Source organism: Pipistrellus hanaki, assembly GCF_964339955.1.
Source record: "Pipistrellus hanaki genome assembly, chromosome: 2".
Taxonomy (NCBI): domain Eukaryota; kingdom Metazoa; phylum Chordata; class Mammalia; order Chiroptera; family Vespertilionidae; genus Pipistrellus; species Pipistrellus hanaki.
The window spans coordinates 95,924,817-95,948,634 of NC_140504.1; the positions used below are offsets into that span (position 1 = coordinate 95,924,817).

At 38.6% G+C, this 23,818-nt stretch overlaps 1 protein-coding gene and 1 pseudogene across 11 annotated transcripts in view; both read left to right on the plus strand.

Annotated features, from left to right (window-relative positions):
• Window positions 1–857: 857 nt before the first annotated feature.
• LOC311618450 (exportin-T-like) lies at window positions 858–4,641 on the plus strand (annotated as a pseudogene). Its single transcript has 2 exons — window positions 858–1,007; window positions 1,204–4,641. The product of its transcript is annotated as an exportin-T-like (transcript).
• A 1,563-nt stretch (window positions 4,642–6,204) lies between these two features.
• The window catches only part of LOC311618407 (ceruloplasmin), an 85,317-nt gene continuing 67,703 nt past the window's right edge, over window positions 6,205–23,818 (plus strand). For all 10 annotated transcript variants that reach the window (XR_014794320.1, XR_014794321.1, XR_014794322.1 and 7 more), the window contains exons 1-6: window positions 6,205–6,460; window positions 13,734–13,981; window positions 16,191–16,403; window positions 17,710–17,883; window positions 19,726–19,980; window positions 21,510–21,681. Coding sequence is in view for 3 of the 10 variants with exons in the window: in XM_084875919.1 (XP_084732045.1) it covers window positions 6,315–6,460; window positions 13,734–13,981; window positions 16,191–16,403; window positions 17,710–17,883; window positions 19,726–19,980; window positions 21,510–21,681 (1,208 nt within the window). In the remaining 7 variants the exon portion in view is untranslated. The remainder of the gene's footprint in view (window positions 6,461–13,733; window positions 13,982–16,190; window positions 16,404–17,709; window positions 17,884–19,725; window positions 19,981–21,509; window positions 21,682–23,818) is intronic.

Here is a 23,818-nt window from a genome sequence, read left to right on the forward strand (position 1 = left end):
TGAATCAATACCTCCTCCCCTGGGAACTGACCTTTAGGCCACTTCACAATGGACATTTCACTTGCTTAGACCACATTCCACATGCTAAGACCATTATCTCTTTTCTCCAAAGTCTCCCAGAATCTGGATCTGCACAGAGAATTCTCCACCCAGGAAAAAAAAAAAAAAAAAAAAACCACCTAGATAGAATCTTTTAAAACACACTGACTCCCCATCTTTGGGTACAGGAGCCAATTTGGTGCTGAGTTCATCTGGGTTTCCATATAAACTAATAAATTCATAATTCTTTACCCCTTTTGGCCTCATGCATTCCTCCTTCAGAGACCCTAACAGTGAAGGAGCTGCACATGTACATCCTGAAGCCCTTGGTCCCAATCCGAGCAGTCCTTAAGGTAGAATCTGATGGACGGAGTGACTGCAGGGATTGTAGCTGTGCACTGATCACCATCCTTTCTACCCACAGGGCTGAGCTGGAGCACGGAGTAGAGAATATGAAAGGAGGTGCCCAGAATCTGCTGGCTCAAACAAGTGGTTTCGTGCCAATTTGAAACAAGTGCCCCCTCCTTCTGGACTGCTGGAAGATGCCCTGACTATGTGGACCAATTTTTTATTTTATTTTATTTTTGAATTCTTGTTGATTTATTGGGGTGACGTTGGTTAATAAAATTATATAGATTTCGACCAGTGGGCGTGGAGCGGCGAGAGGCGCTTGGCTCCGGCCAGCCGGGTCCCCGGCATTAGCACTGCAGCCCTGGCGGAGAAGGACAGCCCAGACGCGGGCGCTCCCTCTGCCCCCTTCGTGGGCCCCGCTCCACCTCGCTCACCGGCCTTAGGGAGAAGCGGCGGGGACGCGGGATGGAGTGATAGGGAAGATGTTTGTGGATTCTTCTGTTGGATCAGAGGGCACGTCTGTTGTAACCAGAAAACCCCAAGTATAGCAGCAGGGATGGATGAACAGGCTCTTTTAGGGCTAAATCCAAATGCTGACTCAGACTTCCGACAAAGGAGAGAAAGGGAGAAGAGAGAGACATCAATGAAACAAACATCAATGGGATACCTCCTGCACACCCACCTAGTGGGGATTGATCCTGCAAGCGGGGCATATGCCCTGACCAGCAGTCAAACGAACCTCTCCGTACAGGAAGCAACACTCAACCAACTGAGCCACACTGGCCAGGGCAAAGCAGAAATTTTCTTAAGTAGCCCTGGCCTATTTTGAGCAATTAAAGATCTCCCCAGATGCCTGGCAGGTGTGTGCAGAAGCTCTAGCCCAGAGGACATACAGTGATGATCACATCAAGTTTTTCTGCTTTCAAGTTTTAGAACATCAAGTTAAATATAAATATTCAGAACAAACTACTGTTCAACAGCAACTAATTAGGGAGATGCTCATATCTTGGCTTCAAGCTCGGATGCTGAATCCTCAACCAGAGAAGACCTTAATACGAAATAAAGTAGCCTAAGTCTTCGCCTTGATTTTTGTTACAGAATATCTCACTAAATGGCCCAAGGTTTTTTTGTTTGTTTGTTTGTTTTTTTACATTCTCTCAGTAGTGGACCTAAATCCAAGGGGAGTAGATCTGTACCTCCAAATCCTCATGGCTATTGATTCTGAGTTGGTGGATCGTGATGTAGTGCATACATCAGAGGAGGCTCATAGAAATACTCTAATAAAGGATACCATGAGGGAACAGTGCATTCCAAACTTGGTGAATCATGGAACTAAATCCTGCAAAATTATCGGTATACTAATTCGGAAGTGACATGTCAGTGCCTTGAAGTAGTTGGGGCTTATGTATCTTGGATAGACTCATCCCTTATAGCCAATGATAGGTTTATAAATATGCTGCTAGTTCATATGTCAATAGAAGTTCTACGGGAAGAAGCATGTGACTGTTTATTTGAAATTGTAAATAAAGGAATGGATCCAGTTGATAAAATGAAACTAGTAGAATCTTTGTGTCAAGTATTACAGTCTGCTGGGTTTTTCATCATTGACCAGGAAGAAGATGTCGACTTCCTTGCCAGATTTTCTAAACTGGTAAATGGAATGGGACAGTCATTGATAGTTAGCTGGACTAAATTAATTAAGAATGGGGATATCAAGAATGCTCAAGAGGCACTACAAGCTATAGAAACAAAAGTGGCGCTGATGTTGCAGCTACTAATTCATGAGGATGATGATATCTCATCTAACATTATTATGATTATCTTCATATTTTGAAACAACTTTCAGTGCTCTCGGATCAGCAAAAAGCTAATGTAGAGGCAATCATCTTGGCCGTTATGAAAAAATTGACTTATGATGAAGAATATAATGTTGAAAATGAGGGTGAAGATGAAGCCATGTTTGTAGAATATAGGAAATAACTGAAGTTGTTGTTGGACAGGCTTGCTCACGTTTCACCAGAATTACTGCTGGTTTCTGTTCGTAGAGTTTTTAGTTCTATGCTGCAGAATTGGCAGACTACACGATTTATGGAAGTTGAAGTAGCAAAAAGATTGCTGTCTATGTTGGCAGAAGCTCTTCCAGTATCTCATGGTGCTCACTTCTAGGGTGATGTTTCAAAAGCTAGTGTTTTGCAGGATATGATGAGAACTTTGGTAACATCAGGATTAGTTCCTATCAGCATACATCTGTGACATTGGAGTTCTTCAAAACTGTTGTTAGATATGAAAAGTTTTTCACAGTTGAACCTCAACACATTCCATGTGTACTAATGGCTTTCTTAGATCACAGAGGGCTGCGGCATTCCAGTGCAAAAGTGCAGAGCAGAACTGCTTACCTATTTTCTAGATTTATCAAGTCTCTCAATAAACAAATGAATCTTTTTATTGAGGATATTCTGAATAGAATACAAGATTTATTAGAGCTTTCTCCACTTGAGAATGGTTACCAGTCTTTGTTGAGCAGCAATGATCAATTATTTATTTATGAGACAGCTGGAGTGCTGATTGTTAATAGTGAATACCCCACAGAACGGAAGCAAGCGTTAATGAGGAATCTGTTGACTCCACTAATGGAAAAGTTTAAAATTTTGTTAGAAAAATTAATGCTGGCACAAGATGAAGAAAGGCAGGCATCTCTAGCAGACTGTCTCAACCATGCTGTTGGATTTGCTAGTCGGACCAGCAAAGCTTTCAGTAACAAGCAAACTGTGAAACAATGTGGCTGTTCCGAAGTTTATCTGGACTGTTTACAGACATTCTTGCCAACTCTGAGTTGTCCCTTACAAAAGGATATTCTCGGAAGTGGAGTTCGCACTTTCCTTCATCGCATGATAATTTGCCTAGAGGAAGAAGTTCTTCCATTCATCCCATCTGCCTCTGAGCACATGCTGAAAGATTGTGAAGCAAAAGACCTTCAGGAGTTCATTCCTCTTATCAACCAGATTACAGCCAAATTTAAGATACAGGTACAGTATCTCCATTTTTACAACAAATGTTCATGCCTCTACTTCATGCAATTTTTGAAGTGTTGCTTCGACCAGCAGAAGAAAATGACCAGTCTGCTGCTTTAGAGAAGCAAATGTTGCAGAGCAGTTACTTTGCTTTCCTGCAAACAGTCACAGGCAGTGGAATGAGCGAAGTCATAGCAAATCAAGGTGTAGAGAATGTAGAACGAATTCTAGTTACGGTGATTCAAGGAGCAGTCGAATATCCAGATCCAATTGCACAGAAAACATGCTTTATCATCCTCTGCAAGTTGGTAGAACTCTGGGGTTGGTAAAGATGGACCAGTGGGATTTGCTGACTTTGTTTATAAGCACATTGTCCCTGCATGTTTCCTAGCACCTTTAAAACAAACCTTTGACCTGGCAGATGCACAAACAGTATTGGCTTTATCTGAGTGTGCAATGACACTGAAAACAATTCATCTCAAGTGGGGCCCGGATTGTGTTCAGTATCTTCAACAAGAATACCTACCTTCCTTGCAAGTAGCTCCAGAGATAATTCAAGAGTTTTGTCAAGCTCTTCAGCAGCCTGATGCTAAAGTTTTTAAAAACTACTTAAAGGTGTTCTTCCATAGAGCAAGGCCCTAAGAACTGAATCTCCCTGTGCCTACTTCATGATCAGGATTTATGATCAGAAATTCCAGTTAATAATTTATAAAGAAGCAGTTTTGTGTGCCATTCACACTGGCCTTTTTAACTTGGCCCTAAGTTTATTGCAGTATATGTATTGGGATTTTTCTGTAAAATGTGTGTAATTTTTCCTAAATACGGGTATGTAACAACAAGAGAAGTTGCTTGCATGCCGATTTAAATTGTTCTATATAAAAAAGCTGTTAAAAGATACAGCAGAGTTATTCTAGTACCATTTTATCTTTACTTGAAACTTTAAGTCCTTTAAAGACCATAGCAGGAAAACTATACTTTTTTAAATTGCGGAATATAAAATGTTTGAAATTTTAAATTTTCTTTTCTCTGTGCAGACTTAAAGTATGGGGTGGGATACAACAGATCAAAACTAATTTTTTGTAGATAGCCATTACATTTCTTTAAAATGTTTCGATGCCAATAAGTATTCTACAAAAAAGAATGGTTTCATAAATTAACTGATTTAAGAGTAGGTACCGGTGTTACACATTTTTTTATAAAAAATAAAATAAAATTTACATAATGAATCTAAAAAAAAAAATTTTTTAAATTTAAAAAATTGTATAGATTTCAAGTGTACAATTCTATATTTTTAAAAAAGAATAGCATCTTGCAAAGCACAGAGATTGACCAGTGAAGTTTAGGCAAGATTTTGGCCCCATTCAAGTCCTTTCAGTGAGCAGGACATTCTGGGTGGTATTGTGACTCAGTTTCCTGTATCAGAACAATTAGTTAAGATGATTACTAGCTGGTGAAAAGAAATCCCCACTAAGAACCTTAATGAGGATCATTTCAATGGATTTATAACAGGCCCTCTGAGATTTTACAAATGAGGAAACTGAGGCTCTGATAAGTATCTTGCCCAAGTCAAATGGTTCCCATCAGATTTTGATCTTCATCCTGCTGTTTTCATTATTCTTCCCTCTTTACTTTTCTCCATAACCCTTGCTGCTAATTCTCTGTCTTTCACTCTTAATTTGTATACTATCCATCTCTGTCAAGTGCAATGTAAGTTGAGAAGGGTAGAGGTTCACTGTTTTGTCCCCAGTGCTTAGCAATGGCCTATAGAGCAATGCTAACTGAATGAATTGTTTGAACACCAGAATACTTTCTGTTATCCCAAACTCTTTACACAACTTTTGGCAAATATTCCCACTGCTGTATGCTAGAGGCAAAGGTTATATTAGCACAAGATGTGCACTGTTATCTTCAGGATTCTCTTCAGCTAAGAAAAAAAAACACTGTCTTATATTTTTCTTATATTTTTAGACATATATTTGACATAAGACTTATATTTGTCTTATATTTTTAGACAAATATGTCATAAAAAAAACACTGTCTTATATTTTTCTTATATTTTTAGACATATATAAGACATAAGACTTATATTTGTCTTATATTTTTAGACAAATATGTCATAAAAAAAAATGACAGGATCTTTTTTTTAAATCTTTACCCCAAAATTTATGTCTATGTCAAAGAAAGAAATAACACATTAGTAAACTGGGCACTTTCTAGTATTTACTAAGACCAACCTTCACCTTTAAAGACAGGTTGATTTATGTCTGATTTCTTTGATGATCAAAACAGAATTATCAAGCCCATTATGCTCTGCTACTGATTGTAGTTAGCAATACAGAGTAATCTGTAAACTTTCTAGGTAGATATGTTCAGAACTTACAACATAGACAAATCCTTCAAAATAATTTTTTTAGTTTTGACTACTTAAATTTGGCATGATAAAGGTCATATTTCATATCATAAAGTTGCAATTAAGTATTGTTAGGCTTTTCAAAAGTAAAGAGCACAAGTTTTAATCTACTTAGCATACTTTTGATCCTGGTTGGTTAAAAGTGTAGCATGTTAGGGCATTGTACTGTGGAGGAACAAAAGAAGCATTTAGAGGTGACCTCTGCCCTCCTGGAATTTACACAGTGAGTGGAAAAGGCAGACTTATGCACACTCTAGTCCCCCAGCAACAGCTGTTGACTTTTTATGTGTAATCAGAGAAGGTTGGCAATGAAAAACAATTTTTTTCTGGGTTTACGAGAAATGAACGAAAGCAGAAAATGTTATTTGCTTTAACGAAACACTTTACTCTTATGCAACATTAAATTGTGTCAATCAAGCAAATAAAGGGAGAAAGTCTTACTTTTAAAACTGCCTGCTCCTGATTTCACTTCATTGCTTCTTGGGGGTCCAAGAGAGAGAAAAATGAAGATTTTGTTGCTGGGTGTTTTTCTATTTTTACATAATACACCAGCCTGGGCAAAAGAAAAGCATTATTATATTGGAATTATTGAAACAACTTGGAATTATGCCTCTGACACTGGGGAAAAGAAACTTATTGCCGTTGACACGTAAGTCACTGTTTTTATTGCTAATTATCCATTTAAAAATAAAGCCAGTAAGATGAAATATTTATTTAATTTGTTATATACAGAAACTGCAAAATTTGAACTTGAAATCCAAGGCACTTAATAAATGTCCTTGAAATTCCTGGGTTGTTTGTTTGTTTTGAGAGTCTGCCCTATTCGCACCCCTTGGTCCTGGGACCTGTGCAGGCTTCTTAGGACCTCTGCATGTTGTAATTGCATATCCCATCAGGACTCAGTCCTCTTGTTTGTTTAATGCAGACATTTGTTAATTTAAATAATATTATAGGATGTTATGTTTATTATACACCATTTATCGATTGTTAGTGGTAAGGATAAGATTTTTCATGCTTTAAAAACATCATTTATAGCCGGGACCGGTTTGGCTCAATGGATAGAGCGTTGGCTTGGGGACTGAAGGGTCCCGGGTTCGATTCCGGTCAAGGGCATGTACCTTGGTTGCGGGCATATCCCCGGTGGGAGGTGTGCAAGAGGCAGCTGATTGATGACTCTCTCTCATCGATGTTTCTAGCTATCTATCTCTCTCCCTTCCTCTAAGTATAAAAATCAATAAAATATATTTTAAAAACATCATTTATAGAAATAAAATACAAGTTTAACAAATACGACTGTGCCTAATATTTGTTGAATGACTGGATAGTTAACTGATCTCTCTCAGCTTCAGCATCCTAATCTGTAAGATGGAGAAAAAAAGAAAACCTAAAAAGGTTGTTAGAAGAGTGGGTACTTATAAAGCTCTCAATATAGTGTTTGGCACATGATACAGGCGCAAAAATAACGATTATAATATTTTTGCACTTGTATCTTGTGAAAAACTCTGTGTACTTAACTGTGTTTATGTTGCAGTTGAAAGCCCTCTTATTTCCAGCAATAGTTATCATACACAAAACCAAGAGTATAGTTTTCTTTGAAGTTTGTGTAATGGAAGTTTACTTGTGCTAAGGTCCTCACTTTTTTTTTTTTTAATCCTCACCCAAGGATATGTTTTCTATTTATTCTAGAGAGGGAGGAAGGGAAAGAGAGAGAAACATCAATGTGAGAGAGAAGCATTAATCGGTTGCCTTCTGGGAATTAAACCCAAAACCTGGGCTTAAACCCAAAACCTGGGTATGTGCCCTGACTAGAAATTGAACCCAGGACCCTTTGGTGCTCAAGAGGATGCTCTAACCTACTGAGCATCACCAGCCAGGACTAAGTTCTTCACTTTTAATAAAGCTAATAAAAATGTGCCACCAAATTGAAATATTGCATTGAAAAGCAATGTTCAGTGCACTTAAAAACATATTTTAATGGTAATAAAGCACATGTTATCCCAGTGACCATCAGATGGGGCTAGGATTGTATTTTTTTAAATGCTGTTTTTTTCTCTGTGGATAGAACATTGGCCCTCGGACTGAGGGGTCCCAGGTTCAATTCTGGTCAAGAGCACGTCCCTCGATTGTAGGCTGGATCCCTGCAGGAGGCAACCAATCAATGTGTCTTTCTCACATCGATGTTTATCTCTCTCGGTTTTTCCACCTTTCTTCCACTATCTAGAAATCAATGGAAAAATATCCTTGGGTGAGGATTAACAACAATAACAAAAATTAAATAAGTATATCAAATTTCATAATTGTTTACTATTAATGGGCATATACTATTCTTATTAATTTTATGTATGTTTGAAAATTTTCACAGTAAAAAATAAATGCATAAGTGATAATGCTATTAATTGTTGTAATTAATTTAATAATATACAGTAAGTATTGTTTCTGGCCTAAAAATAACTCATCCTATATAATAAAAGCCTAATATGCAAATCAACTGAATGGCAGCATGACGATCGCTATGATGTGCACTGACCACCAGGTGGCAGATGCTCAATGCAGGAGCTGCCCCTAGTCCGCAGGCCCTGCCCAGCCAAGGTGGGTGCCAGCAGGGAACCTTGATTGCCCCACCGATCTCCCCACAGATGGGCCCTGATTGCTGACTAGGCCTGGGGACCCTATCCATGCATGAATTTTGTGCATGTTATAAATGAAACTATTACATCTTGCAATTATTTTTTTAAACCTGGTTTTGAGGTAATTTCTCTTCTAAAGAGCGTTACACATTTTCATAGTTTCACCAAAACCATTATTTTATATGGATTCAGTATTATTTCCCATGATTAAATATAATGTAAATCATATGCATTTTTTTTTGGGGGGGGGGGGGGGAAGAAACCAGGTACATAAAAAAAAAAAGTCAGATACATTTGTAAAAAAGGTACTTTCCTACTCCATATTCCCACCCACCATCCTTTTTCCATTATTCATGATTAAAAATTAACCTGGCATAAACTAAGCTGAAGACCTTGCCCAAGCATGTTTCAATAAAGAAGTCTATAATTCTAGAGTTAGAGAATAGATAGGACAGGGAATTTGTTAAGAATGTTTTCATGGTGGTGAGGGTTAGTGGGCAAAGAATTTCTTTGTTTTTATCCTGCCTGTGCTGGGAGGTTATGCAACATTGGTTTGATAATCTCCTGTGGCTTCCACACAGCCTAGGGTCATGCACAGTTTAGATGGCACTGTTTACTCTGCCTGCAGTGTTTTTAAAATAGATCTGAATAGTAAATATTGACTAGAGTTTCGGCAAATTTGCTCATATTATGCTAAACTCTTTGTATGAATGAGTTTAGCTAGCAACTTGTTGCTTCCTTCTTCATCTCTGATAACCAGCATATCCATCTGACTTGGTTAAGGCTGTTATACAAAAGGTAGCTTATGAACAACAGAAAAATTTCTCATAGTCCTGGAATCTGGGAAGTCCAAGATCAAGGTGTCACCATGGTCATGTTCTAGTGAGAGCTCTCTTCCTGGGTCAGAGCCTTTTCACTGTGTTCTCACACGGTGAAAGAGGCTCAGGATCTCTCTGGAGCTTCTTTTATAGGATATTATCCGTTCATGAAGGCTCCGTTCTTATGACCTAACCACTTCCCAAAGGTGCCATCTCTTAATACCATCATGTTAAAGGGTAATGTTTCAACATCTGAATTTTGAGAAGGACATAAATATTCAGACCATAACATCAACCCAGTAAGCAAAGAGTGATGGGATATCACCAGATATAATTGGTGTGTGAAGGCTAGAAAGGAGTGGAGATGAATAGGCTGAGAAGAAAAGTTGAAAGAGTGCAAGATGGGTGTTAGGCAAAGAATGAAGCTGAGACCCACCTCTATGCTTATTGCAGCCTTGCGACTTGCATCTCTGCTCTGTAAGCTTTGCATCTGTAACTGCACCTGAGTGAACTGTACTCTCACTGGGCTCCTGTCAGCAGCATGGGTTGGATAAACCTGTTTGTATCTCAGTGGTCTTCAATGCTTCTGAATTTTGCTAAAACATCTATTTATTAAGACCATTCCATTGCTACTAATCCTGCAACTTGGGGGGAAATTCACACCCCTGCCCTACTGTTTTTATATGAACTTTGATGTCCTTGAAGTTTTTCTGAGCCTTGCTGAATTGTGGTTGTTTTTTTCTGTTTTGTTCTAACAAAATGGAAATATATAAACAACTCAAAAATGAAAACAAATAGGAGAAATGAAGGCATAAACATGGATTTGCCACCCCATATTGGATATTAAAGATATCATTTCTTTATTTTTCTAACTTTCTGCTTGAGCCTCTTCTCAGCATGATGGGGAAAGAAGACCCCATCTCATTCATTTTTAAGTGAACAATTTGAGAATCCTGAGGTTTATATAATCCAGGAAAATTGGGGTGTTTGGTATATGATAGCAATTACAATATGGTCATTGTTGAAGCCCCCAGTCAACCCAAAACAAGATGGCTCTGCTATTAACACCTGCTCGTACTGCCTGAAGTTAGCCACACTACCACTGCCAAGCAACCATGCTCCCTGGCTCCTGCCTTAAGCAGCTACCCCCATGCACCAAGCCAGCAGAGGCCTGGCCACTGCCTAATATGGTCTGGAAATAGACCCTGCCATCTTTCTTTCTCCTGCTCTTAAGGAATTCCACTGCCTCTGCGACTGGGCAGCTAGGAGACTTTAATTTCACTGTGAGCCTCTCCACTCAACTCAAGCTAGTAAATGAGCCCAGAGAAGCATCCGAATACATGGGGTGGAGGCAGGGGTCTTAGTAAATGAAGATGCCCAAACCCCATCTAGCTGCACAGAATCAGAATCAATGGGTTTGGGGCTCAGGAACTTGCATTTTTATCAAGGCCCACCACATTAAATTTAAGAAAATTCAGGCCAGAGCCCTGGATTTTTAAAAGCTAGGTCTTTAAACTCTGCAGCCATGAAAGTCCGGAGCTCCCAGACAAGCTGTGTTCTTGTTTTGAAGAAGGAAAGGGAAAATTTCTCTCACTCTTTCTGATGAGCTCACAGCTGAAAAAACAAGATGATGTTTATTCCTCAATCAGATTATTTGGACTTCGCAGGATTGAGTGGAAAATGGTAAGGCATCAAAGGTCCCTGAGACAAAAGTAGTCAATACACACACACACACACACACACACACACACACACACACCAAAACACACCACAAACACAAACCCCAGATCGTCAGCCTGAGTGTGAGCAGTTTTTATTATCCTGGAGGAGACTTAGGTTGCTTGGTTGTAGAAAGACTTGCCAAAGTCCAGTTTGAAATGGGTCCTCTCAAGGCACAAGATTGCAGTGCCCACAGCTCCCACCAGGCTACCGTATTTGTTCCAAAGTTTGAATACCAAACTCACTTTCTTTTCCTTCTTTTTACTCTTTTGTGTTTTTTTTGTTGTTGTTGTTTTTTGTTTTCTTGTTTGTTTTGTTTTTCTTGACTACTATTTACTTTGCTTATATTTTTAGGAAAGTTTTAAGCAACTGTTAATCAGCTCCTAATCAGAATATAAACATTCAAAGTTCAAGAATTCTAGGTAGCAAGGGATTAAAAAACACATAAGGGTAATTTTTTTTATTCTCTTACTAAATTTATTGGGGTGACATTGGTTTATATTGTTATGCCCAGATTTCATGATCCCCAAAAACCACCAGGGAGCCAAGTCTGATGCAAAGGCAAAAGAGACAGGGCTAGCCCGAGCTCTGTCCCACTTACACCAACAGCGGCAAGGAGAAAGAGAGCTAGCTTCAACAGATCAAAAGGTTTTATAGGGATGGTGATGTCACTGCTTTAGCTGACCCTGATTGGTTGGGTGAGGGCTAGGGTCTAGTTACACAATGACATACAAAATGGAGGATCAGGAGTTAGCCCAGCCCTGCCCTCTCAATATGATCATGCAGGTTTCAGGTGTGGGTTTCTATGTTATAAAATCTGTAAATTACAGTGTGTGTCCACCACCCGTCAAATTTCCCACCACTGTATATGAAGACCCTCTTCTCACCCCACCTCACATTGATGTTCATGTCCAGAGTTTTAGTTTTATATCCCACATATGAGTGAAATCATGTGGTTCTTAGCTTTTCTGACTGACTTATTTCACTTAGCATGATGTTCTCAAGGTCCATCAATGGCAGTATTTCATCTTTTCTTATGGCTGAGTGCGGTGGGGTGCTTCTCCTTCTTCCATGTCCGGCACGGAAGGGGAGAAGAACAGGTTCCTGAGGGGAGAAGCTGGGGATTGAGAAAAAAGAAAGAGACAGAAATAGGTTCAAGCTGGGTGCCGAGTGGAGGCTATCACTCTGATGAAGGGACAGCCACCCCCACCACAGACAAAACAGCACATTTATTGATTTCCAGGGGGGGCGGGGGGGGGGGAGGGGGTTTTAAGGTCAAAAAGGGTTTCGAGTGTGCCCAGATCTTATTCATCTAGACCTGGGTAAGTTCCTCATTTTTTGGTACAAGGAAGAGATTTAGCATATCAAGACCAGGGTAAGTCAAGGTCTTATTTGTTCCTCACTCCAAACACATGGATAAAGATAAGAAATCAGTACTGATAACAGTCTCTGACATTTTGGGTGACTGTTTCTGGAAGAGGACCATGCCAATCACCTCGAACGCAGCCAACATTAATTTAAGGGTCATCTATGTGCATTTCCAAGGGCCCTCTACAGCTGAGTAGTATTCTATTGTGTATATTTGGCATAATCTTTATCCGGTACTCTGTTGCAGGACACTTTGGTTGTTTCCATGTCTTGGCCACGGTGAATAGAGGTGCATATAACTTTGCGAATATTTGTTCTCTAGTTTTTTGGGTATATACCCAGGAGTGGGTTGCTGAGTCGTATGATAGCTTTACTCTTAATTTTTTGAGGAATCACCAGACTGCTTTCCATAGTGGTTATACCAGTCTACATTCCCATTTCTCCACAACCTCAACACATGTTATTACTTGTCTTGTTGATAATGTCCACCCTTACAGGTATGAGGTGGTATCTCATTATAGTTTAGATTTGCATTTCCCTAATTGCTAGTAACAATGAACATCTATTAGCTGTTCGTAAGTCTTCTTGGAAGATGTGTGTCTGTTCAGGTCCTCTGCCCATTTTTCTAATTGGGCTGTTTCTTTAGTGTTGAGTTTTATGAGTTCTTTATATATTTTGGAAATGAAATCTTTGTTGGATCCACTGTTTGCAAATATTATCTCCCATCTGGTTGGTTGCCTCTTTGTTTTGTTGTCAGATGCTTTTTTATTTTTGTTTTTGTTGTTTTGGGGTTTTGTTTTGTTTTTGCTGTGCAGAAGGTTTTGATATAGTCTTATTCATTTATTTTTGCTAAAGGTAATTTAAAAATTCAAACACATTGAACACATCATTCCAACCTTGATTAAGTGCTGCTTAAAAAATAAAAATGATAGAATTAATTTAAAATCATTAATTTTACTTTATTTAGAAAATAATATACATATATACAAATGTTCAAATTTATTGCTTATAAACTCAAATTTTCCCATTAGCTGAAAGAGGTATAGCATAAGTGAAAAATTTCTTAACTACTTTATCTTAATATTTCACTTTAATTTTACATTCTATTCCATAATACCTCTGTGTTTTAATATAAAAATCTTGTAGGAAACACTCTGGTACACTGCATTATATTTTATGGCACCTTTACAGGTGGTTCTTGGCCACATACCTGGGATACTTCACATAATGAAAGTAACAGGGCTAAGTGCCAGCTCTCCTCTGCATTTTCCGAAGTCACCCCTCAACAATAGGCAAACATTTAATGTGATAGGTCAGTAATGCTTCTTTAATTATAATGTTACTCCCAAAAATTATGGCTTCTGATAGAGTGTCTTCTTTCCCTTTGCAGGGAACATTCCAACATCTATCTTCAGAATGGCCCGGATAGAATTGGAAGAGTTTACAAGAAGGCCCTTTATCTTCAGTACACAGATGGAACCTTTACGACAGCAATAGAAAAACCTGCATGGCTGGGATTTTTAGGCCCTATTATCAAGGCAGAAACTGGAGATACTATTTATGTACACTTAAAAAACTTTGCCTCTAGGCCCTACACTTTTCATTCGCATGGGATAATTTACTATAAGGAACACGAAGGTAAGCTCAGCTCATATTCTATCTGGAATTTCCTCTCACTTTTCTGTAGGAACACTTTTTAATTTCTAAGACTATGAACTCCACTCTTAGGTAAGTCCTGTCACTATGTTGTTTAGCTCCAAACTATTTTATTAAGTATTTTGGCTCCTCATAATAATGTCATATTTCTCTTGGGTGTGATCGTTTGTGTAAAGTATGAATGTGATGGGATTGCTTGGTGGACACATAGTGAGAGGCAGTGAGAGTTGGGACATCTCTCCCAGTGTCCGATTTCTTTCCAGCCAAATAATCTGAATAAGAAAAATAAGTAATATGCATGAAGGCCTGGAAAAGGCAAAAGTCCAGAAGAAACAGGACTCAAGATGGGAATTGTCTTATCTTTGAAGACAGTAAATCCATTGTGGCCATTGTCACATTCCACCCTAACTTTGGATACACTGTGGCAGCTAAAGCAGCATGGGTACTCTCACAGGTCAGCCAAATAGTGCATGTGGCTGCATGGCCTCAGAGTCACATCTGAGACACTATTAACCAAAAGATCCTTTAAATATAGGACTTGGAAGCCTTAGGTTTGGTGACTGCCATCTCATCCTTAATACTTGATGATGATAATGATGATGAAAAAAGTTGGTGTTTTGTTGTGGTTAAGAGCAAGGGCTTCAAAACTGATAGACCAAGGTTAGAGGGCAACCTTGTCTTTTACTGGCTGAATGACTTTGTGCAAGTTGCTTAAATTCTTTGTGCTTTAGTTTCCTCACGTATAAAATAGAGACAATGTGATAGTACACAGTGATAATTGGAACAGTCAGTGAAATGAGAGTTTTTCCCAGGGTTGTGTCTCACGACACCAAAGAATGAGCTCTGTAGACCAAAAGATTTAAGCAAAAGTGTAGAAAATTTATTACAAGCAGATTCAGGCTCCCCCTATGGGAAAGAGTGCCCAATAATGGGCTTCCCATAAAGCCTTGTAGTCCAGGGGTATATATTTGCTTCAAGCCTGCCCTATGTCTACCTTATTGATTTCCTCATTGTTCTTGCCCAGCAATGGACCTGAACTTTCCCTGTTTCTATGCATCAGTTCACCTTATTACTGCAAGCCCGCCCTTGATTTCCCATGCCTCCAGTTCTGTGTTCAAAACATCCTAATATTTTAGCATGGTTGGTCCCTGTGACTAGGCTTGCTGAAACTGCCATATCTACCCCTGCCAATGTTTTAATTGCCTTTGTTTCCCTCTGGACCCCTGGTCTATCTGCCTGCATTTCAAGCTACTTTCTCTCAATAGTAATATCTCAATAAATCTCATTTATGATCATAAGCAAAACTGCTGAGGCCTTTATATGGTTCATTGAAATTATAAGAATCAAGTTGAAAAATTAAGATAAAATTAGATTTTTAAATTAATAGTCTTTTCTTACTCTTGTTTTAGAAGCTGAATGTTTTAACCACATATTTTTGTTTTTCTTTCTGAACCCAACAATTATATTCATAGCATAGAAGCTGAGTACTATCTTATTTCTTTTTTACAGTTTTATTCATCATTTTTAAGGTATTATAATTGCATTTTGGCTATGTTAAAAAAAGAGTTCTTATGTTTTAGAGATACATATTTGAGTATTTATTAATGAAATACTATGAAGTCCGGGACTTGCTTTAAAATAAATAGATGGTGATGGACATAAGAGTGGGTGGGATATATATGAAACAAGACTGCCCTTGAGTTCATCATTGTTAAAACTGGGTTGATGGGTGCATGGAGGTTTATCAAATTATTCTCACAATGTGCATGTGATCAGAAATTTACAAATTTTAAATTAAAACACCTTTTTAAATTTCATGGTTACTTCACAGGCAAAAATTTGGTATCATATAAAAAGTTCCAAATTATAAGAGAGCATAGCAATTTTGTTCATACTTCCATACCATGACTCTAGGGCAAGAGTAGTTCTTTAAATTACAAACTGTCACTATGCTCCTGACATATCCATTACGGCTCCCTGAAGACTCAAGGGAAATGGTAAAATTTTCTGTTAAGCTTCAAGACACACTAGACTCTCATTCCTCTATATTCAAATAGGACATCACTGCATCCCCAAGAGAACATATACAAGATGTTGAATAAATATTTGTTGGAGAAATTTGTAAACATCTATTCTCTCATTCAAGTTCAAACACATTCACTTTGCAATTTCATTGCATGTTGCTTCCTAGGGGCCATCTACCCTGATAACACCACAGATTTCCACAAAGCAGATGACAAAGTACATCCAGGGGAGCAGTACACATACAGGCTTCATGCTACCCAAGAAAAAAGTCCTGCTGAGGAAGACGGCAATTGTGTAACCAGAATCTACCACTCCCACATTGATGCCCCAAGAGATATTGCCTCAGGACTCATTGGACCTTTAATACTCTGCAAAAAAGGTACACTGTCTCACTTTTACTCAGAATGTATGACCCAAAACAAGTGATAGGGAGGCAGTTTGTTTTTTAAGTATAAGTAAAGTCTTCTGCGTTGTGACTGAAGAGGTAAGGTAGATAGGCAGTAAATCTAGAAAAAGAGAGGGAAGAACGGGGCAGGATAAGGAGAAGAAGTAACAAATGGAACAGGCACTGACACATATTGCTAAGCTACAGAAAAGTTTCTCTCCTTGGGAACAGGTTTTCTGTGTCTAACTTCATAACGGTGTTCAAGACATGTGTGACTTTACCAAATGTGATTCCCTTGGTGGCACTCCATGGTGATAGATCTATGGTTATCTGTTTTGTGTTGGTAAATATAATATAATTAGAGGTGTTGTGCATGAAATTCATGCACGGGGAGAAGGATGTCCCTCAACCCAGCCTGCATCCTCTCCAATCTGGGACCCTGTGGGGGATGTCTGACTACCAGGTTAGGCCCAATCCCTGCTGGCTCCTAACCATTTGCCTGCTTGCCTGCCTGCCTGATTGCCCCTCACTGCTTCTGCCTACCAGTCTGATCACCCCTAAACAGCTCCCCTCCTGTCCTAATTGACACCTAACTACTCCCCGGCTAGCCTGATCACTTACAACTTCCCTCCCCTGCCAGCCCTATGTGATCAGGCCTAAACCAGTAGTCAGACATCCCTTGAGGGGTCCCAGATTGGAGAGGGTGCAGGCTGGGCTGAGGGACACCCCCGTCAGTGCACGAATTTCATATACCAGGTCTCTAGTATCTATTATGAAGATATATACTAGCATACAACTTTGAATTGACATTTGCCAAAGAGCATTTAATAGTTATGTGGTTAATAAACATCCAGATATATGAGTACCTGCCAAGCCCAGAACACTAAATATTAAATTTCCTAAGTGTTTCCAATTATGGAAAAGAGGAGTGACTAGTCCAGATCTGTGGATTATTAGGAAAATAGATTATTTTTAAAATGTTAAACTATAAATTACATGTTAAAATACATCCTAAAGCCCTGCCAGCATGGCTCAATGGTTGAGCATTGACCTATGAACCAGGAGGTAGAGTTCAATTCCCCACATGCCTATGTAGCAGCTCTATGCCCTGTGGGGGGAATGTGGGAGGTGGCCTGATGAATAATTCTCTCTTATCATTGATGTTGCTATCTCTTTCTCCTTCTCCCTTCCTCTCTGAAATTAATAAAAATATATATCATTTAAAAAGAGTAAAATTTAAGAGCTTTAAAAACTACATGCTAAAGATTAAGTTACACTAAAATAGCAATTTTTACTTCAGATTCTCTGGATAAAGAAAAAGAAAAAAACATTGACCAAGAATTTGTAGTGATGTTTTCTGTGGTGGATGAAAATTTCAGCTGGTATCTAGATGACAACATTAATACCTACTGCTCCAAACCAGAGAAAGTTGACAAAGACAATGAAGACTTCCAGGAGAGTAACAGAATGTATTGTAAGATTACCAAAGTCATGTTAATTTTATCATATTGCTCTTGACCCATGAATTCTACTAGCTTTAATCCTTCATATGAGTAAGTAGTTTCTAATCTGTGGTTCTGATAACAAAATATATTGGACGTGCAACTTCATATTCAGCAAAACAAATCAATTCAAAACTATTGGACAGGTAAAGCCAGATTCACCAAATTATTTCCAAACCACTTGGGAAAAAAACATCATCAATTATGGATCAATGCATATGAATTAACATTCATATTTCTATATTTACTTATCCTCCAAAATCCTTCTAAAATTATTTGAAGCAGCCTTAAATTATTAAACTAAATGCTTAAAATTATGCTTATATTGTAAAGCATTGAACTATAATACATTTAGAAAAATAGTTCTAAAAAGTATTTCTTCTACATTTACATTGTCCCTCCTCACTTTGCATAATTTTTTCTATATCTCAGTTCTTTTTTCTATATCTTTATTTATTCTAGAAATGTTTTCTTTACTGTCTAGGCTTCTCTTTAGTTCTCAAAGACCAAATTGTGAGCTCAGTAGGATTTTCTACCATTCAATTAGAATTTACATGAGAAATCAAATTCCTGCCGAAACCAGTTTGGCTCAGGGTAGAGCATCAGTCTGCGGACTGAAAGGTCCCAGGTCAAGGGCATGTACATTGATTGTGGGCATATCCCCGGTAGGGGCGGTACAAGAGGCAGCTGGTCGATGTTTCTCTCTCATCGATGTTTCTAGTTCTCTATCTCTCTCCCTTCCTCTCTGTAAAAAAATCAATAAAATATATTTTTAAAAAAGAAAGAAATCAAATTCCTTAACACCAACTAGACCAATAAGTTTTGAATTTTGTTTGCTTATTTTTTTGTTTCTTCAAAATAAGCTTTACTAAGAAATTGAGAAGACAAAAATAATTGTACTATCAAAACAGAAAACTTATTAAGAAAGTACAGATTTTGTTTTCAATGTTTGCTTATTCTGGCTGGAAGATCCTCTTTTCATATTTTAATCCTGCCTCTGTTATGTGTCAACCAAAACCAATGTTAGAAAAAGGTACTCAAAATTCTAGTCTCGAGAGGTCTGACTTGGTACCTTAGTTGCAACAGGTGCTTTCATAATGCTTTCCAGAATCAATTTCCATTAATCTCTAGGACCACCCACTATGAACAGTGACCCTTAGTTTCTTCAAAGGGTCTCAAGCCATTCTGCTTCTAAACTTTAAGGTATTTGTGGCTCTGGTCACTCACTGCTCCCTATCTTACTTCCCTTGTATTTCTTTTTCTCTTCTCCACAACTCTTCACATATTGTCCCTTTCCTTTGGAATCAGAAACCAAAAGCTGATTAACCAAATTGCTTATTATAAAAGCAACTAATATTTACTGTAGAAAACTGGAAAAATTCTTATAGTCAAAAAGAAATCATCCATACTACCACCAGCAACACAATTAATGATCAATTACTAAATAACCATTAGTCCTTTTTCTAATCACTATATGCATGTCTGTTTCACATATATGCACACATTTGTATTTAGAAAGAAACACACATACATACCAAAGTGTATACTCTGTGACAAAAAAAGCAAATGGGTTTCACCTTCAGTGTTGGTTCATCTGCTAGTACTGTGTCAACAAGAATCCTGAGGCTGAATTAAGGTCCAAATTAAAGTGTTGTGATCAATTAGTAATGTCTGATGTGAGTATGAGAGAGACAGGAATAGCAGCATATGTGCCAGGTCTTTTCTATTTCAAATTGATTTACTTCTGTAGAGATAACTATCATTATTCCAGGGACCAGGGTCTATTAGTCTCAATCTCTACTCTTGACTTACAGCTGTAAATGGACATGCTTTTGGAAGTCTCCCAGGACTCTCCATGTGTGCAGAGGACAGAGTGAAATGGTATCTTTTTGGTATGGGGAATGAAGTTGATGTGCACGCAGCTTTCTTCCATGGCCAAACATTGACTAACAAGAACTACCGTATTGATACAATCAATCTTTTTCCTGCCACCCTTGTTGATGCTTTTATGGTGGCCCAGAACCCTGGAGAATGGATGCTTAGCTGTCAGAATCTAAACCATCTGAAAGGTAGGACATCTTTACCTGAATTAATCTGTCAGCTAAAAAAAAAAAGGGAGTCATGTCTCAGTTACAGTACTTAATGGGGTAATAATTAGGAATCAGAAACCAAAAGCTGAATATCCTTGCAACGATAGAACTTTGAATTGATAACTTAATTATTCCTATGATGGTATACAACATCCTATATAATAAAAGCCTAATATGCTAAGTGTCTGGTCATCCATTTATCCATTCCATCAAAGCATAACATGCTAATGATATGCTAAGCCCACTCAACCACTCACTATGATGTACACTGACCACCAGAGGGGCAGATGCTCCAACCAGTAGGTTAGGTTGCTGCTGGGATCCACCCGATTGGGACTGAACAAAACTAGCTGGACATGCCTTAGAGCCCTCCCTCAGTCCCTCCCTGACTGGCTAACCTCCCACATCTCTCCTCAAGCCCAATTGTGCACCAGTGGGTCCCTCATCCTGGCCGGTGCCCTCTCGCAACCTGGGACCCCTCAGCGAATGTTGGAGAACCAGTTTGGGCCTGATCCCACAAGCCAGGCCGAGGAGCACCATTGGTACATGAATTTGTGCACTGGGCCTCTAGTAATGTAATAAAAAAAAAAGACTGAAAGATTAAACATTTATGAAAATTGGCTCTAAAAATATAGCATTGCCCTAAGAGTATAATACTGTATATAGTTCCTCAGCTTTGAAAAATACACAATATTGTAAACACCATAATATTTGTATATTGTGCTGAAAATTAGTCTGTCTGCTTTTTACTTGCTTCTATCAATTCTAGCCAATTTTGTTTTAATTTGAGTCCAGTTATTCCTTGGTTTAACTTGATAAATTACTTCCCCATCTTTTTCATACGATGTGATAAAACATTCTTAGTTTTTAAAAAATATTAATTTGAGATATTAGTTTCCTGAAGAAAATTAGGTTTAATATGGATCATTGAGTGTGTTACTTTGACCTTCAAACATAATCTCATCTATTAAATGTGATCTTGGCAGCAGAACACCAAGTACAACAGGTACACAACCATTTTGTGTGAGAACAATAATTATAGATGTTCATTCTATTCCACCTCCTCTATCTCACCCTACCTCTTAAAATATGGCAGAGCCTCTCTTCTTATCTATTAATGTGTCTTTTTTTTTAATCACCAAAAGACCTCCCATGTGAAAGCCCACAGAAACTAGCACCATATTTTTTTTTAATATATTTTATTGATTTTTTTTTTGCCCCCCACCCTCCCTCCCACACATCCCCTCCCTCCCCAGAGTTTTGTGTCCATTACTAGCACCATATTTTTAAAACACTACTGATTAATATCTATTCTCTATAAAGCATACCAGTAGAGAAGTCTTAAAAATGGCTTTAATTTTCCATCAGTAATAACTTATTTATAACAGTTTGCTATAATTTATAATATTGTTTCTAGCTATCTATTTATTCAGTTCCCACCTATCGCTTGACCAGAAGTGTTTACAACATTGGATCCATTAACACATTGTTTCCTGTGTGGTTTTCAGCTGGTTTGCAGGCCTTTTTCCAAGTACGAAACTGTAGCAAGCCTTCATCAGAGGACAGTATCCGTGGGAAGCATGTTAGACATTACTACATTGCTGCTGAGGAAGTCATCTGGAACTATGCACCGTCTGGCATGGATACCTTCACCAACAAAAACTTAACAGCACCTGGAAGGTAATTCAGAAAAAATAAAAAATAAAAAAAAAATAAAAAATAAAAAAAAAATATATATATATATATATATATATATATATATATATATATATATATATATATATATATATATAATTTTAAAACTAGAGGCCTGGTGCATGAAATAATGCATAGGTAGGGTCCTTAGGCCTGACCAGCCATTGGGGCTGATCTCAGCCTACCAGCTGCTGGCTGGGGCCTTTCTTCTAGCTGCCAGCCGGGGCCTTCCTTTATTCTGTGCCACCCCCTAGTGGTCAGCAAATGGCATAGGGAGCTATAGAGCTCCTGGTCTCCCAGTCAAACTCCTGAAGGGACAATTTGCATATTAGGTTTTTATATATATAGATATGCCTCCCTCTAAAAAATATCCTAAGCCTGGCCGTCAGGGCTCAGTGGTTGAGCATTGACCTATGAACCAGGACATCACTGTTTTATTCCTGGTCAGGGCACATACCCAGGTTGCAGGCTTAATCCTCAGTGTGTGTGTGTGTGGGGGGGGGGGGGAGGGGGGGGGGCGGGGGGGGGTGCAGGAGGCAACCAATCAATGATGCTCTCTTATCATTGCTTTTTCTATCTCTCCCTCTCTTTTTCTCTCAGTAATCAATAAAAACATATATTTAAAAAATCATAAAATGTTCATTCAACAATTAAAATAATAATTGGTACCTGGAATTAAGTAACTAGACCACTCAATGTGCATTAGGGTATTTGGCATGAGTTCAAGTTTGATAACTATGACTTTTGAGTCTTTCCAGTCCATGAAAATAGGATGGGTTTAAAAGTTATCAAATGCTTAACAAAATCCTTAAAAAAAAAAAAAAAAAAAAAAAAAAAAAAAAAAAAAAAAAAGTCAGTATCATTAAACAGATTAATTTATTTGTTTTCTATTTCTTAAAACATAGCATTTGTAATTCAGCAGTATTAAATACATTCACAGGTTGTACAATCATCATCACTACCCATTTCCAGAACTTTCTCATTTTTCCAAAAAGAAACTCTGTACACATTAAATAATAATTCTCTAACACTAATATCTTCTATTCCACTTTTTCTCCTTATGAATTGGCCTATTTTAGGCATCTCATACAAGTGAAATCATATAATATTTGTCCTTTTTGGTCTTGCTTATTTCACTTAGCATAATGTTTACAAGATTCATCCATTTTTAGTATGTATCAGAATTTCATTCCTCTTTAAGGCTGAATAATATTCCATTGTACACATTCCACATTTTATTTATTCATGTATGTTGATGAACAATTGGGTTATTTGTTGTGCCTTTTGGCTATTGTGAATAATGCTGCCATGAACATTATAATACAAACTAGTGGCCTGGTGCACAAAATTCATGCACTGGGGGGGGGGGGGGGGGCGGGGGGGTTTCCTCAGCCCAACCTGCACCCTCTCCAATCAGGGACTCCTAGGGGATGTTCTGTGGGATCAGACCTAAACCAGTGGTCAGGCATCCCTCTCACAATTGGGGACTGCTGACTTCTAACTGCTCATCTGCCTGCCTGATCACCCCTAGCTGCCTCTGTCTACCTGCCTGATTGCCTCTAACTGCCCTTCCCTGCCAGCCTAATCTCACCCCAACTACTCTCCCCTGCCAGCCTGATCTCGCCCCCAACTGCCTCTGCCTGTCTGATCACCCCTAACTGCCCTCCCTTGCCTGCCTGATCTCACCCCAAACTTCCCTCCCCTGCCACCCTGATTGCCGCCAACTGCCCTCCCCTTCAGGCCTGATTTTGCCTTCAACAGCCCTCCCCTTCTGGCCTGATCTCACCCCCAACTGCCCTCTCCTGCTGGCTTGGTTGCCCCAAACTGCCCTCCCCTCATGGTCTGATCTTGCCATCAGCTGCCCTTCCCTGCCAGCCTGATCACCCCAATTGCCTCTGCCTTGACCCCTACCACCATAGCCATGTCCAGAAGGAAGGTGGATGTCCAGAAGATGGCAGGTTGGCCCAGTCTAATTAGCATATTACTCTTTTATTAGTATAGATAGATTATATAGGATAAGATTTTTTAAATGGGAGGAGCCTTTTTCAGCAGGGGGAGATGCTCTTGGCATACAAAAACACATAATCCCTATATCTGGACTAATAGCCAGCCATATGCACTA